The sequence below is a fragment of the Temnothorax nylanderi genome, unplaced genomic scaffold, assembly GCF_030848795.1.
Source record: "Temnothorax nylanderi isolate EJ_2023f unplaced genomic scaffold, tnyl_v1.0 TNYL_tig0298_pilon, whole genome shotgun sequence".
Classification (NCBI taxonomy): Eukaryota; Metazoa; Arthropoda; class Insecta; order Hymenoptera; family Formicidae; genus Temnothorax; species Temnothorax nylanderi.
The window spans coordinates 217,454-236,018 of NW_027249360.1; the positions used below are offsets into that span (position 1 = coordinate 217,454).

Consider the following 18,565-nt stretch of genomic DNA (forward strand, 5'->3'; position numbering starts at 1 on the left):
AATGTAAAAAGAACATTTCTTATATGTTAATTTCAACATAAAAATTATGTTATTTGTACACACAATTAACTTCAAATTACGATCAAAATTACATTTTTTTTTCTGTTGAAATATTAACATAGTATCAATGTTACCATTTAACACATCCATATTATGTTAAATTAACACAAAAATTTGAGTGGACCGTTTTGGACATGTGATTTGTGTTATATTTAACACAAATTTTCCAACTGTGTTGGATAGAAAAGAAAAAAACAAACAAGTAAAAATAGCAAATATAAAAAAGCAAGTATTATAAGAATAATACAAGATATTTCCAAACATCGATGTACAATTCTGAAATTTTGCTAGATTTTGTTGTACTTATAAAGTTTTGAATATTCGGGCATTGTTTAACAAATATGTTGTGCCTTTTCTTTGGAAGTATTAAAAGTAGTAAGTAAATATGAAAGACTTATGTCAGAGAATAATCTAATTGTATAATTATTTATGTCTGAATCAAGAAAATTATAAACATTTATACTTTTTATACTTCAGTATCTCGAGCGATACGAGTAAGATTTTGCTGTGTCTTCTAATTTTCAGACATAAATAATAATTTTCAATAAACTATTCGAGTGTAGGGACAAATAATATATAAGTGTTAAAGCATGTATTCCTACATGAAATAATAATTTTACTAATTTTTAAAGATGTATTGAAATGTATTGAATATGACAGATTTTTAAACCAAGAAGCTCTCCTTAACTAGTCTTCAAAGAGAAGTATGACAATCGAGCAATAAGCTAGATTGTTATTTAGAGAACAATTACATGAATCATTAAATGTATTTATCTTAATATTTGTCCATGTAGAAATAAATCTACCGCAGAAATAAATCTACAAATACATGAGTTACTCCAAATTTACTTCAAGTTTAGAGCTTTCAATGTTCAATAGGTTTCTGCACATACATGCACTACGTATATATCTACACGACCGTTTTACATTTAACACATGGAAAGAATAAAATTTTTGGGAATATTTTTACAGAAAATATTTTCAAAGAAATGGACAGAGACAATTAATATATACGCTAGTTCTATTTCGAATAAAATAAAGAAGGACATACGTCTGAACTTTAGAATTTAAGAAAATGGATTATATAGCCGATGTACATGACAAACAACATTCTAAAGTGCATGATACTTATTAGTAAAATTTTATTTGCTAAAGTATAGCGAAATTTCGAAGTATAGACGAAATTTCAACTGTGGTCAGCCGGACTCGAACCCGAGTCCTCACGGTTACGAGTCTAGATACCACACTGCCTCCTCTAGGATGTTTTAAATGCGTCTGAGAGAATAATACGATCACGGCCGATCCCTAAATAAAGTAATCGCAGAACCGTAAAAGCGGACTACCGGTGACCCAGTAAATCGAGCCTTCACTTTGTGGCGGTCACGGTGGAATAACCAGCCGAAGTCACTCCTACGTGGTTGTCACGAGTCGCGGCATCGCTATTAAGATCTGCATAAATCGTATCTGGGTCGTTGAACCATCTTACCGTGTCCACATCGCAAGATCAGTGTCAGGGAAGCGAGGTCGCTATCTAGCAGATCGCTTGAGATGTTGCCGTCAGGACTCTTTGAATTTAAGTCGATCTTTTTGAAGATACAATAAGAAAGAAGTGCGAACTGAACACTGCCTTCAGCAGATATATGATAAATGCGATATTCCGTACACTGGTGTACTATAGCAAAAAAGTCGTCTGAATCTGTGCCATCTTATTATATAATAACTTTATCAACACCAATTCATAATAGCAAACGTAACATTACTTGTGACAATTGGTTTATGCCAGTTCCAATTGTTGAAACAATGTTGAAAACCAATAACTCCTTTTTTTTTAAAGACGAAGAAAACAAAGTTTCTTTGAGAAAAACCTTTTCCGTCTTTTATAATTAAAAAATCACTAGTATTATTAATATTCTACGGAAAGAGTCAAGATTGGTCCAAGATTCTATCATTAAAATCGAGATCATGTTTTTTTTTATATTTTCTGTTTAAAATGCAAATGAGAACTATCTGTTCGCGAAAAGAGAAGAATTAGAGAAGTTCTCAATAACCTACTTGCTCGCTATCAGTCGTTTCTTGCTATCCATTTTTGTCATAACGAGAAAGGCAGCAAAAGTCTGACGGAAATATTTGACCTGTCCCGCTCTATCGCAACCATGAAACAATATATCATAATATCAACACGGTCGTTTATTTATTTAAAAAAAAACACGATTTCTTTAATTTTGATAGGATACAGCAGTGTTATTATTTAAATTTATCATCTTTCAAAATTCATTTTATATCATCTTTAATTATAATTGCGTGTGTACTTTTAGGTACACGGGTCACTGTCCCACCCTCAAATTTCGCGTTGGAAAGAGATTCGGAGCGAGTACAGCAGAGATAATGAAGGTAATTTCTATTATAATATTTCGATTCTTCTCTTCTATTATAATAAAAATTAATTTAACTGTAGAAATAAGAAAGACGTATTTATTTATAGAGAAACTTGAATAAAAAAGATTGTATAATAATCGTAAAATATTACGGATATAATCCAATTACGCACTTCGAAGTTCAATTTTGTATTATGTATTGTTACAGGAATTGTTAGAAAGTAAGGTTCTCAAGACTGGACCATATAGGCCAAATTCCGGTAGAGAGGCGGAGTTACCAACTCTTCAGGATAAAGAGATCAGAAGAGATTGGAATAACAAAGCTACATCGTACAAGGCACCTCCGTACATTCTAGGATATACCGGTAAGACCACCGGCATTTTTTTATGTAATTGCAGGTTTCGTACAATTATTTTGAAAATAATGTGGTGTATGTACATGCACCTCTCCCATGTCACACGTAGCAGTGCTGCCCAGTTGCTACGTGTGAGAAAGATCCAAGAAGAAATTGCTTAACGTCTCGGAACGCCATTTTATAAATATGAAGTAATTCTGTACCTGAGAACAAGGACATGTATATAAAATGTCTTAACAACGCTAATGCAAATTTGCACTTTCATATATGTATCGAGAAAAAATTTATATAAAATATATATGAGAATAAATTACAGTTAAAACATTTTATATACATATCCTTGAGGATAATTAATGTGGTGTACGTACATGCACCTCCCATGTCACACGTAGCAGTACCCAGTTGCTACGTGGGAAAGAATTAATGTGATGTACGTACATGTGTTATTGGTAATATTGACAAAACTTCTGGCAAACCGGAAATAATATTGTATTACAATAAAACTAAGGGCGGAACGGACATTTGATCAAATGTGTCATGACTAATCACTCACCGGTACGATGCGCAGCAGCGGAGATTATATAATGTAATCTGTAACATACAAATGTATTCATGTATTAAAAACATAGTATCCAAAAAATAAATAACATTTTACGAAATAATTATCTAACAGAAAACTTACATAATCATTAAAAGAATGTATTTTTTTTAACTTTCATGAAGTATGACAGAAAGAAATTCTAATTCTTATAATTCAAATAATTATAAACGTTGAAGTTAGAAAATGTTGAAAATTTCTACCTCCATCTGCAATTTGTGAATGTTAATTTATTATAAACATAATTATTAATTTCATTAGTAAGTTGATTAATTAATAATTATATTACAAACATTTTGTTTGAAGGTTCTCAAGATAAAATATACGCGTTACCTATATTGTGCAAGGATGTAAAATAACGCAAACAGTTAGGAGCTGCGCACAATGAAAGGGAATGATAGGGAACAGGGAACAGGGAATAAGGAACAGTTCAATGTTAATATATAAAATACATTAACATACATATGTAATTTATTAACACAGAATAGACGAACAGAGGAATAGCGCTAAGGGACAGTGATAAAATTTTATTCAATATTTTGTATGCCATGTGCACAATGCATATGTTAATATTAAACTGTTCCCTGTTCCCTATTCCTTTTATTGTGCGCAGCCCCTTATTTCTATAGATAACAATAGGTCTGTTTTCTATTGCTGAACTGGCTGCATTAGTTCAGAGTTTATCTTCTTTACTTCTCTTTTCTTTCAATGAAGAAAAAAGAAGAACGCTCCAAAGCATTTGTAGCGTCAAGTGGATCGCAGCCGGAATCTCGCGAAATACGCGTCTCGAGAGGTCACGATGCGACGAACGTCGATCTCACGACGCGCAGTTAACCGAATTAACCGAAATCATGCTAATCGCGGCCGTACTTCCTTGTTAAAATGTGTCACGACGCCGCGACGCTGCATCACTCGCAGCAGTCGCATCCTGCGGCCTGCGTCCTGCGACTACAACCACCCGCGACCACAATCCCCCGCGACGCTTCCTACTTGAAAATTTTGGAAGTGGCGTTAGCAACTTCACGATATCACGCGATACGATGTGAGTCAATTAGAGACTAATTGAGGTGAAACTTGAAAATGTACGATCAAAAGCCAGTATTGGGACGCATATAAATTTTGCACTAATAATATTATTAATAAATGCGTATATTGTTAATAAGTAATCGACGCGCCAGATCCTTTTACACCTCAGTTGATCCGATGACGCGTGTATTACTCTGTACTCCCAATCGCTTGAAAGTAGGCAATTACATTTAATTTGGCGGAAATTCAAAGCGCGAGATGTATCTGTGTCTATGTAAGAGAGAGAGAGAGAAAGAGAGACACATAATTACAGATATAATTATTGCAACGGAACAATAACATAAATTGCGTAAAATATTCGCGGTCTATTGAATTATTATAAAAGAATAAATTTAATTTTATTTTCTTGATTTATTAAAATTAAAAATTATCTACGTTTCGAATAATTTTTGTTTTGCTATGAGTTTCGCGCTCCTATGATCAACAAAGTTGCAATTATCTGATAAAACGCGATATAAAATTAATCCAACATATGCAGCATAAAAAAGTTATGTAATACACGGGCGAGACACATTTTGATATTTTAATTAAAAGTATTGTTCATGTCAACTTGCAGGATTAACTTAAGAAATATTTATAAGAAATGTGTTTTTTCTCATCTCTTTTGATATTAATACACGAAGATTATACTATTATAATATATAAAGATACTAAATACTATTATAATTATTTAAAAAATACTATATTATAATATATACATATATAAAGATTACATTAGTATAGGATTTGATGCTTTTTATACAATGCATTCATCCACAAAGAGATTTATATTTGACGTTGTCTTGATTTGTCACAGGATATATTCCTGGCTTCAACGACAGGTATGGCCTGTCTTTCATGAAAGCCGTGGAAGTCGGTGCCAAAGAGTGGCACAAAACGCAAATGAAGCTGAGAGCGCAACAGGACGCGATGAGGGCTCACGCTGAGCGGACAGATCCGAGAAATCTTCTATCTCGAGCGAGGGCAGATAATGTGGACATTGAGATCGATCACGGTTATGGCAAAGACAGAAGGACCTACGGTACTTGCATTTCTAATTTAATCTAACAATGCATATTGCGTTATTCCAAATACAATTAATTAATCGTTTACTTCTAAAATAATAACTAAAATAAAAGACCAAGTTGAAAGATATATGTGTGTGTGTGTATATATATATATATTAGATTAACAAAGATTTATCCAAAACTTAAAATACATAAAATTGCATTCTTTTAATAATAGATTTTCGTAACAAAAATGTCCTGATTATAAGAATTGATTAAAAGATTCAAGTTCTCTCTCTTCTTACTGAGGCTCGAAGCGAAGCATCAAGTTCCAAGAACTATTGTGTAATTATTATTTTCGTTGCAGATTATCATGTCTCCCCAGAAAGACCGCCGATCGTCGGTTATACAGGCCACATTCCAGGAGCGAGAGTAGAAGTTGATCATTCCAAGGGGTACGCTGAATCCGCCCGGATAGGATTTCGAAGTGTCCACAAGGAACGTGAAGAGAGGCACAGCAAGGAAATGGGCGCTATTAAGAGAATCCTTGACAATGCGTATCTCGATGAAACGGGACACACGCGTGCATAAAGCGACACAGAAATACGGTTTCTAACTGCAGCATACAAAAAGAAATAAAAATACATTCAGAGAGAGGAGAAAAACTAAAAAAAAAGAAAGTAAAAATAACAAATATAAAAACGCAAGTATTATAAGAATAATACAAGATATTTCCAAACATCGATATACAGTTCCGAAATTTTGCCATGATTTTGTTGTACTTAAAGTTTTGAATATTCGGGCTTCGTTTAAAAAATATTTTGTGCCTTTCCTTTGGCAGTATTAAAAGTAGTAAGTAAATATGAAAGACTTATGTTAGAGAATAATCTAATTGTAAAATTATTTATATCTGAATCAAGAAAATTATAAGCATTAGTTTTTATACTCCAGTATCTCGAGCGATACGAGTAATAGATTTTGCTGTGTCTTCTAATTTTCAGACATAAATAATTTTCAATAAACTATTCGAGTGTAGGGACAAATAATATATAAGTGTTAAAGCATGTATTCCTACATGAAGTAATAACTTTACTAATTTTTGAAGATGTATGTATTGAAATGTATTGAATGTGACAGATTTTTAAGTCTTCAAAGAGAAGTAGGACAATCGAGAAACAAGCTAGATTGTTATTTAGAGAACAATTACATGAATCATTAAACGTATTTATCTTAATATTTGTTCATGTAGAAATAAATCTACCGCAGAAATAAATACTTGAATTACTCCAAAGTTACTTCAAGCTTTGAGCTTCCAATGTTCAATAGGTTTCTGCACATACATGCACCACGTACATATATGTACGTAACCGTTTCACACTTAACACATGGAAAGAAATGAAATTTTTGGGAATATTTCTACTGGGAAATATTTTCAAAGAAATGGATAGAGACAATTTATATATACGCTAGTTCCATTTCGGATAAAATAAAGAAGGACGTACGTCTAAACTTTAGAATTTACGAAATGGATTATAGCCGATGTACATGACAAACAACATTCTAAAGTGTATGATACTTATTAGTAAAATTTTATTTGCTAAAATATAACCATGTGATCTTTGCCTGTGTAAATACAAGGTGGATCCTACAGCCGTGTCCATAGTCCTTCCTTGAGGAATAAGGATTCCTTGTTCATCATTCTACATTTCCTTAAATCTTAAGGTTCCTTGATCGGTCAAGGAAGGTTTATGAAATGTAGAATAAGGAACAAAGGAATCCTCATTCCACAAGGAAGGATTATGAATACGGCTATTAAACTTCCGTCCTATTTCATAAAAATGTATATACATATAATGGTATATAATTTTTACATTATTATTATTAATGAAGTAATTACAAAGATACGTAGAAAATAAATATTAGTATCGTATGATTTGATGTACACTCGGTATTATAATTCTTTCCTGGGCCCAACGATTACCTTCCGCGCTGTGGCAGCCTACTCATTCTTGAGTAGCTAATCATTATTGTCCGAATCAGATTTTTCTGAGAAAAAGCTATCGACATTCGATTTCCTTTTTCCCACCGGCGCGGAGAAGGGAAGAAACTTCCGTTCGGTAAACTTCAGCCGCTGTATATCTGCGTTCTAAAAATTTCAACAGTGGCTTGTCTCAAATCAATTCACGATTTCCAGACGTTAACTTTTAGCGGAGCAAGTATCTGCAGGATAAAGCTGAACGATAAGACGGTTGAAGGAAGTAAGGAAGTCGAGAACGGAATGCGTCGGAGAGAAGATGAGCGATACACAGCGTGGCTCTCCTCTCAAATCGATGTTAAGACATGCAAAAGGGAAGTTTTTGAAGATGTGCATACGGAAGCAGTCGATAAATAACGTGGTAAAGGGGAGCGAATCTGCCAACAAGCCAGCACTCGCTAAAGTCCAAACGACATCCTGAGCGATGAAGAATTTTTTTTTTTGTATTTCACAACGACGTAAAGAAACTTGTGTGCAGTTGACAGAAATATGAAAGAAACATTAAACGAGATACGCAAGTCTTAATCTCTTGTAAATTTAATTAGAAATATTGTTACTTTATTTTAAAATAATGTACTTCCATTCTTCGTAATTAAATGGGACATGCACAAATTTCCAATTTTACGAACTGTTTCCTAATGTACTTTTATTCAGCTAACACACTTAAAAATGTGTAAAATTGTAATTTATGAAATAAATGTAATCAAAAATAAAAGTAATACTTGTCTTTTTACGCAACGTTTAAAAAAAGATTGACTTGCAGAAATTAACAAGCGCTACGTATAACATCTTCCGCACAAAAATGAACTCTTTTTCGAGAAGATATCGTGTAATAATTCCTCCTTACTATATTTTAAAAGGAGCGGAGCGTGTTTTAATCTCTTCTCTTAAAGTTCCGTAGACTATCTCGCAAACTGCATAGCTAATTACTTTGGAGCATTGTGTTCAAAGTTTTTCTTAATTAGTGATTACGAAAGAGGACATTATATCGAATCGATTTCCCAATAAAAAGAAAATGAGAAGTGTAGTTTGTATTATGGTGAAAAAACGAACAAAAATTACACTTTAATAGTTCTTAATTTTAATTTATTTATATAATATGCATAACGAAAAGTGGTAAAAAATGATAAATGATAGCTGTCAAAAAGAGAAGTTTAACAACTCCTAAATTCCAAAAGTTTGTAACTTTGCGCACACACCATTATTTTTAGTTAGCTAATAATTGTTGGTGAAACGTTATACCTTTTTTCAGGAGATAAAATTATTATTTAAATTTTTCTTATTTCCGAAATGTTGACATAACAAATGACGGAAAATGAGTCTTTAAACGGTCTTTAGACAAGAAAATGCGAAATCAAATAAAGAAATAGCGAACTAATTTACTACATCACTTTAGAAACATCATTTTGATATATCGAAGCATAATTAATTTATCATGCCTGCATTACTATTGAGTAGTACACTGTAAAGCTCGAAAATGTATATTTTAACTGTTTTATTTGCGTCATCCCGAAACTAATGCAATTTTATTCCGACAAAAATTTATAATTTAGTGCCTGTTTCCTGAATTAAAATTCATATCTCTAAAAACAACTACATTTTCAAATTAACCAGTTTATAAATCATTTGATACTTGCCCCTCACATCTATCGATTTCATCTCCGTAGATAACAACCATCCAATCATGATTCTCACTTTCTATGATAATACTATTCGATCAACGGTAGATACAGATCTCAAGATTATCAGCTGCAGGATACAAAAAACTTCCGCTACAGAAATAGATTCTACAAATTCGTCAAAGACATATATATAATTGCCCATGCTAATTATACTCCGGAAATATGCACTGTAACGTCAATGTTTAATAATAATTTTAAAGATCTAAACTGCCTAAAAAGTACAAAAAATTAAAACATTGCGTTTCGATACTTCGTCGTGTTGCGCGTCCTTTGCTTATTTTGTTTATCTTTCAATGTTTAGACATGTTGTACGATAACAATAGGATCAGTGACACGATAGACGCTCGCATTAGACACGGCACGGCGGCAAAAGGATTTAACTGAAAAGAAGGCCACGGCGTAGTAGGCCAGTGTGGTATTGATTTCGATTCGCCGCAGTGCTCTCTGCATCTGCGCTTTCAGGGTCACTCGAGTACGGCGTAGATGCAGGAAGGAGGCGGACAAGGATACGGTGTGGCGCGGTGCGGAAGGCCGACCTAGCCCCTGCTCTCATATTGCGCCATGCCAGGCAAGATACGCGACGAAAATGATGGCGGGAGCCAGAGCTCCCAGTCGATTAGCGAGCTTGATCGTGTTCAGACGTGTGTTTTGTCCGGAAGAAAAAGGAAGAAGTCGAGATCTCCTCGTCGCAGTACCGAAACGTATGTGAGCTAATTACCATTAACTAAATCGGATTTTAAATACACTGATGTGAATTTTTATCAGTACAAAATTACCTTTTTCAAAAAAAGGTAAAAAAAGGCGCCAAGTACACGCGCAATGTATGTTGTAAATCCAAAAATCCTAAATAGTAGTAGCTTTATTTCTCCCTAACAAAATAATTCACAAAATTGCGTTACCTAACTCAAATAAGTAATATGTATTTTAAAAAAAAAGTGAAATTGCGCCAATTGCAAAGAGAATGCATATATTGCTTTAAAAAATAATTGAATCAAAATTTTAGTACTTTATTAAATTTTGAGGTCTAGCGAAATAGAAACTCCCCCATTTAACTCTCATGTAATATTTGATTGATGCAAGATTAATTTGCAGTTCACTTTTCCATGACCTGCAAAATATATTAAGGATTAAGGAAATATACTGGACGATAGTGCAAAATTATGACCTATTACGCGAACGTTATAGGCGTCTTTCTGCCCGGTGAAGCGTATCTAATTCCTTAGATATCTTGCGCGACATATGCACGCACGGTGGCTTCTTCGTTAGATCTATACTTGTAGTTACATCGCTACATATTGCGACGTAGGCTGCGTTCGGAAACGTCACCCGGGTACACGTGGGTATACTCTTTCTATCTCAGCGAGTTAGAAAGAGAAGGGAGTACACTCGTGTCAACTCGGATGACGTTTCCGAACGCAGCCATAGTAGGATACAATAAAGTATGTATATTCCGAGAAAAGAAATGTAAACATGCACGCGAGGTATACTTGTCTACCTGTAACTTCTGTATAAAATATGTATACCGTGAATAATTAAAATAGCACAACTCGCAAAGGAATCGAGATCGATCCGGGAATCTGTGATTGAAATAAAGGACTATAGGGTATAATCATATATATCGTTAAAAGAATAAAGCATGTTTCAATTACTTTATAGAAACTTTTCAGAAATATTTTTACAGATTGACCCGAAACTTGGAGAAACGGTTTCCGGTTAATCGCTCGGTCGACTTTCATTGGTTGATTGTGAGCATTTATGTAATTTTGGTATCATACATAATACTCTGATACAAAAAACGGGCACAGCAACAACTGTGCCGCAGGCTACATCAACTGTCCTTCGCTGAATACTTTTAAAGTTTAACATAAACTAGTGACAGTAGACGTAGTTCTACGTTGTTGGTTGCGGCACAGTTGTTGCTGTGCCCGTTTTTTTAATCAGAGTATTATGTATGATACCAACATTACGTAAATGCTCACAATCAACCAATAAAAGTCTCTTATAATTTGAAAATCACTAGTATCATTAATATTCTACGGAAAGATTCAAGATTGGTCCAAGATTCTATCGTTAAAATCGAGATCGATGTTTTTTTTAAATAATGAGAACTATCTGTTCGCGAAAAGAGAAGAATTAGAGAAGTTCTCGATAACTTACTTGTTCGCTATCAGTCGTTTCTTGCTATCCATTTTTGTCGTAACGAGAAAGGCAGTAAAAGTCTGACGGAAATAGTTGACCTCTCACGCTCTATCGCAACCGTGAAACAATATAATATATCATAATATCAACATGGTCATTTATTTATTTAAAAAACACGATTTCTTTAGATTCTGATAGGATACAGCAGTGTTGTTTTTTAAATAAATAATTTTTTAAATGTGTTATTTGAATTTATCATCTTTAATTATAATGGCGTGTTTACTTTTAGGTACACGGGTCACTGTCCCACCCTTAATTTCGCATTGGAAAGAGATTTCGGAGCGAGTACGGCAGATATGCCGATAATGAAGGTAAGAAGAGGAGATATCGAAAGATTATATAGAAATTAATTAAACTGTAGAAATAAGAAAGACGTATTTATTTATAGAGAAACTTGAATAAAAAAGATTGTATAATAATCATAAAATATTACGGATTTAATCAAATTACGCACTTCGAAATTTAATTTTATATTATGTATTGTTACAGGAAACGGATTTGTTAGAAAATAAGGATCTTAAGACTGGACCATATAGGCCAAATTCCGGTATGGAGGCGGAAGAGTATCCAACTCTTCACGATAAAGAGATCATAAAAGCTATGTTTTGCACGGCAGCTCCGTACATTCTAGGATATACCGGTAAGACCACCGGCATTTTATGTAATCGCAGGTTTCGTACAATTATTTTGAAAATGTGGTGTATGTACATGTACCTCCCCCATGTCACACGTAGCAGTGCCCAGTTGTGGTACGTGTGAGAAAGAACCAAGAAGAAATTGCTTTACGTCTCGGAACGCCTTTTTATAAATATCAAGTAATTCTGTAGCTGAGGACAAGGACATGTATATAAAATGTCTTAACAACGCTAATGCAAATTTGCACTTTTATATGTATCGAGAAAAGATTTATATAAAATATATATGAGGGTAAATTACAGTTAAGACATTTATATACATATCCTCGAGGATAATTAATGTGGTGTACGTACATGCACCTCTCCCATGTCACACGTAGCAGTGTCTAGTTGCTAGTTGCTACGTGTGGGAAAGAATTAATGTGGTGTACGTACATGTGTTACTGGTAATATTGACAGAACTTCTGGCAAACCGGAAATAATATTGTATTACAATAAAACTAAGGGCGGAACGGACACATTTGATCAAATGCGTCTGAGTCATGAGTATACCACGGCGCGAAAAACGAGACGGTGGGATACTCGGAATAATCGAGCTCACTCACCGGCAGATGCGTCGTCGCCGCACATTTCACAGCTTCCTGTGCTCGCTCCTTTCGCGTTGCTCTTTTCCGCTCCTCCTCGCTGCTCCCGGCTGTTTCACTCGTCCGCCCGCGAAACGGAAACTTTCGAAATCCGCCATATGCAACGACGCGACGGATGCAGATGCTCGCTCTCGTTAGATGATTCGGCACTCGCGACATCCACTTGTACTTATGTACTGGGAAACTCACTCTCGACGGGTAAAAAGACGCGAGAAACCCGTCGCGGGATTAAACACAACTCGCTGAAACACATCTCGCATCCACCAGCGCGTGAACGAACTTCGTGGATCCGCCGTGGGTACACGCGACGACGCGACGCAAAATTCACTTTTGATCTGCTAGCTCACTCGCGTTACGCGAAACGGAAACGTTCTTCAGGTCCGCCATATGCAATGACTCGATGACAAATTTCGACGCCGAAAGATCGCAATCGAGCGGATCGATGAGTGGCACCGAGATAATCGTCCGTCGATCGATTCGGCACGCTTCCACTATTGATTCACACGCGAGACTTCTTTTCGATCGACGAAACGCGCGGAAGGGCGAGCGACGCAACGCGACACGAACTTGCGCTAATTAATAATTAATACGTTTACGTTCACGTTGTGCAGATACCGGGAGAAAGCCGCGGCTCCCGGGCAACTCGAGCAGTGGGGATGGAATGGGGGTAGAATGAGCGGGCGCCGCCTGGCGCGCTCGCTGTGACGCTGTGTTCGGTATGTCCGGGCAGTTGCACTAGTTGCAGCAGCCTCGACCGGCGATCCTCGACTACCCCCGCTCCGTCCCTCCCTACTGCCCCCTACTCATGTTACCGAGAAGCCGCGGCCCGAGCCGCCCGAGCGGCGGGCTCAGGCGAGCCCAAAAAAACGTAAACAATCTCGGCGAGCAAGCGGCCAAGCGGCAATAATGCGACGGCTCGCGAGCGACGTTTTTTTCAATTTCTCCCTACGAAATAAGCTGAGTTTCTAAATCATTGCCAGCGCTGAAAATTATACTATCTATAGTATACGTTACGTGTACTATAGATTTCCAGCGCTAAAAGTCCATATAGGTAAATGGAAAGCGAAACGTAGGTATATGATTCGCGGTTAATATCAGCGTGTCGGTATTGCCGCTCTCGCGCGATTGTAACGCGAAATTCATACGTCAAGTATTTTAACATTATGCAAAAATGAATTAATCCGTTTTGAATACATTAAAGCGTTATTTCGACTCAAACTGCATACGCGATTATCGCGCGGCACTTTGCACGACGCGCTCAACGTTAATCGCACGCGACACGCAGTTAATCACGTCGCGATAGCGAAAAAATAGTACCTTCGTGCATTCCCGAACGCACTTCGAGCGACAAATAATATACGCTCGGTAATAATCTCTCTCATGACGCGGTTATTGTTTTATTCATCAATTATATACTTATAACGCAAGCTAAATGCGCGAGACGAAATTGCAGGCTGATATCCGCGACGATCCTTCTCCGCAAATCCATTGCTTCAAAAGGGATAAAAAAATAATCACTCACCGGTACGATGCGCAGCAGCGGAGATTATATAATGTAATCTATAACATACAAATGTATTCATGTATTAAAAACATAGTGTCCAAAAATAAATAACATTTTACGAAATAATCTTCTAACAAAAAAATTACATAATCATTAAAAAGAATGTATTTTTTACATTAACTTTCATGATGTATGACGGAAAGAAATTCTAATTCTTATAATTCAAATAGAATTATAAACGTTGAAGTTAGAAAATGTTGAAAATTTCTACATACATCTGCAATTTGTGAATGTTAATTTATTATAAACATAATTATTAATTTCATTAGTAAGTTGATTAATTAATAATCATATTACAAACATTTTGTTTGAAGGTTCTCAAGATAAAATATACGCGTTACCTATATCGTGCAGGGATGTAAAATAACGCAGACAGTTGAGTCACAAAAATTATGCTTACCCATTATGGTTATTCGGCCGTTGCTCGACGCCTCCCCGGGCCCGCACCTCCTATCTTGCTGCTCCTTCGTGGCACAACATGGCACTCACACTGTAACACAATGCACACCCATAATACACATTCGCCGTCGACAATACGACGGATTACGTTCGCGCACGTATCATTTAAAGAGATATAATCACGATCGCGCGCAACACGGCACTCCCAAAATCACGGATCATTTTCCGCCTAATTGACGCTCGCTTCACTACGTGACGACGGAAGAACGACGGGAGAAGATCCGCGAGACGCGCGCCAAAATTCACGACACTCTGCCGCGGCGACGCCACACTTGTTAACAGAAAGGGCACGCACTCAATCGCGTTTTTCGGGCCGATTACCGTCTCCCGTTACGGCAATCTTACTACGATACATTATTGTAATGAACGCACGAATAGATTCGCATACTTAGATACACGAGTCGGAATCGAGGCAGGTATCCGCAGGGTACCGTGCGCGAAAACATGACGGTCGCCCACTTGCCGAAGCGGATCGATCACTTCGATCGATGGAGGCTGCGGCCCACTTGACGCTACAAAAATGCTTCGAAGTATTCCTCTTCTCATTTCTTTCAATGAAGAAAGAAGGAGAAGAAGAACGCTCCAAAGCATTTGTGTAGCGTCAAATGGACCGCAGCCGGAATCTCGCGAAATACGAAATACGCGTCTCGAAAGGCCACGATGCGACGAACGTCGATCTCACGACGCGCAGTTAACCGAATTAACCGAAATCATGCTAATCGCGGCCGTACTTCTTTGTTAAAACGTGTCACGACGCTGCATCACTCGCAGCTCGCACACACACACACAGCAGTCGCATCCTCCGGCCTGCGTCCTGCGACTACAACCACTCGCGACCACAATCCCCCGCGACGCTTCACTACTTAAAAATTTGAAAGTGGCGTTAGCAACTTCACGATATCACGCGATACGATGTGAGTCAATCAGAGACTAAGTAATTGTGGTGAACCACTCAAAATGTACGATCAAAAGCCAGTATTGGGATGCATATAAATTTTGCATTATTAATATTATTAATAAATGCGTATATTGTTAATAAATGATCGACGCGCCAGATCCTTTTGAACCTCAGTTGATCCGATGACGCGTGTATTACTCTGTATTCCCAATCGCTTGAAAGTAGGCAATTACATTTAATTTGGCGGAAATTCGAAGCGCGACGCGAGATGTATATCTGCTTATGTAAGAGAGAGAGAGAAAGAGAGAGAGAGAGAGAGAGAGAGAGAGAGAGAGAGAGAGAGAGAGAGAGACATAATTACAGATATAATTATTGCAACGGAACAATAACATAAATTGCGTGAAATATATTCGCAATCTATTGAATTATTATAAAAGAATGGATTTAATTTCATTTCTTGATTTATTAAAATTAAAATTATCTACGTTTCGAATAATTTTTGTTTTGCTATGAGTTTCGCTCCTACGATCAACAAAGTTGCAATTATCTGATGAGACGCGATATAAAATTAATCCAACATAAGCAGTATAAAAGAGTTATGTAATACACGGGCGAGACACATTAATTAATTTAAGAAATATTTATAAGAAATGTATTTTTTCTCGTCTCTTGATATTAATACGAAGATTATACTATTATAATAATATAAAGATATTAAAACCTATTATAATTAATTAAAAAATACTATATATTATAATATATACATATAAAGATATGTATAATGTAATATATACATACATATTATATTATAATATATACATATAAAGATTACATTAGTATAGGATTTGATGCTTTTTATACAATGCATTCATCCGCAAAGAGATTTATATTTGACGTTGTCTTGATTTATCACAGGATTTATTCCTGGCCGCAACGACAGGCATACCTATGGCATGACTTTCATGAAAGCCGTGGAAGTCGGTGGCAAAGAGTGGCACAAAACGCAAGTGAAGCTGTGGGAACAGGACGCGATAAGGGCTCACGCTCTTCTGACAGAGCAGACAAATCCGACACATCTTCTATCTGGAGCGAGGGCAGATAATGTGGACATTGAGATCGATGACGGTTATGGCAAAGACAGAAGGACCTACGGTACTTGCATATTACGTTGCTTGTTAATTTCTGTCATTTCTAATTTAATCTAACAATGCATATTGCGTTATTCCAAATACAATTAATTAATTGTTTACTTCTAAAATAATAACTAAAATAAAAGACCAAGCTGAAAGATATATATATATATATAATAGAAATTAACAAAGATTTACGAAGATTTATCCAAAACTTAAAATACATAAAATGCATTCTTTTAATAATAGATTTTCGTAACAAAAATGTCCTGATTATAAGAATTGATTAAAAGATTCAAGTTCTATTGAGGCTCGAAGCGAAGCATCAAGTTCCAAGACCTATTGTGTAATTATTATTTTCGTTGCAGATTATCATGTCGACCCAGAAAAACCGCCGATCTTCGGTTATACAGGCCACATTCCAGGAGCGAGACTTGAAGTTGATCATTCCAAGGGGTACGGTGAATCCGCCCGGATAGGATTTCGAGGTGTCCAAAAAGAACGTGATGAGAGGCACACCAAGGAGGATATGGGTTTGGCGCCCATATCCTGCCATTAAGAGTGTCCTCGACAATGCGAATCTCTATGAACTGGGATACACGCGTGCATAAGGCGACACAGGAATACGGTTTCTAACTGCAGCATACAAAATAAAATAAAAATACATTCAGAGAAAAACTAAAAAAAAACAAGTAAAAATAACAAATATGAAAAATAATACAGATATATTTCCAAACATCGATATACGGTTCCGAATTTTGCCAGATTTTGTTGTACTTAAAGTTTTGAATATTCGGGCTTCGTTAACAAATATTTTGTTCCTTTTCTTTGGCAGTATTGAAAGTAGTAAGTAAATATAAAATACTTAGAGAATAATCTGATTGTAAAATTATTTATGTCTGAATCAAGAAATTTATAAGCATCACTTGAAGTAGGACAATCGAGAACAAGCTAGATTGTTATTTAGAGAACAATCACATAAAACCATTAATGTATTTATCTTAATATTTGTTCATGTAGAAATAAATCTACCGCAGAAATAATCTATAAATACGTGAATTACTCCAAAGTTATTCAAGCTTTGAGCTTCCAATGTCCAATAGGTTTCTGCACATACATGCACCATGTACATATATGTACATGACCGTTTCACACTTAACACATGGAAAGAAATAAAATTTTTGGGAATATTTCTATTGGGAAAATATTTTCAAAGAAATGGATAGAGACAATTATATATACGCTAGTTTCACTTTCTATGATAATACTATTCGATCAACGGTAGATGCAGATACAGATCTCAAGATTATCAGCTGCAGAATACAAAGATCTAATTCTACTATCAGTAATGCAATTTTCCCTCTAACCCACCGTTGATATTTCTTCTCTTCTAAGAACAATCTTATGCCGCAATCCCTCGTTTCATGCTAGATGTCGAAGTCGTCATGCTAATTATACTCCGGAAATATGCATTGTACGTCAATGTTTAATTTTAAAGATCTAAACTGCCTCGAAAGTATAAAAAATTAAAACATTGCGTTTCGATACTTCGTCGTGTTACACGTCCTTTGCTTATTTTTGTTTCTCTTTCAATGTTTAGACATGTTGTACGATAACAATGGAATCAGTGACACGATAGACGCGACATTAGACACGGCACGGCGGCAAAAGGATTTAACTGAAAAGAAGGCCACGGCGTAGTAGGCCAGCGTGGTATTGATTTCGATTCGCCGGGTGCTCTTTGCATCCGCGCTTTCAGCGTCACTCGAGTACGGCGTAGATGCAGGAAGGGAGCGGACAAGGGTAAAGGCCTTCACACATAAAATCGCGTAAGAACGTAAAACGTAGAGCGTAAGAA

The 18,565-nt window shown here is 36.0% G+C and overlaps 1 protein-coding gene and 1 pseudogene across 1 annotated transcript; both read left to right on the top strand.

The window, feature by feature from the left end:
* Positions 1-725: 725 nt before the first annotated feature.
* LOC139780803 (uncharacterized) lies at positions 726-8,211 on the top strand. The gene is made up of 4 exons (XM_071719515.1): positions 726-2,451; positions 2,644-2,800; positions 5,272-5,496; positions 5,829-8,211. The coding sequence occupies exons 1-4, from the start codon at positions 2,446-2,448 to the stop codon at positions 6,050-6,052; spliced, it is 612 nt and encodes a 203-aa protein (XP_071575616.1). The 5' UTR covers positions 726-2,445; the 3' UTR covers positions 6,053-8,211.
* A 1,512-nt stretch (positions 8,212-9,723) lies between these two features.
* Positions 9,724-17,373, top strand: LOC139780802 (uncharacterized; annotated as a pseudogene).
* The last annotated feature ends 1,192 nt before the right edge of the window (positions 17,374-18,565 follow it).

Bases quoted from the DNA above. Each gene is read 5' to 3' on its own strand.
- LOC139780803 (XM_071719515.1), top strand. The intron at 2,801-5,271 runs GTAAGACCACCG...GATTTGTCACAG, and splicing joins GTACATTCTAGGATATACCG to GATATATTCCTGGCTTCAAC. The intron at 5,497-5,828 runs GTACTTGCATTT...TTTTCGTTGCAG, and splicing joins CAAAGACAGAAGGACCTACG to ATTATCATGTCTCCCCAGAA.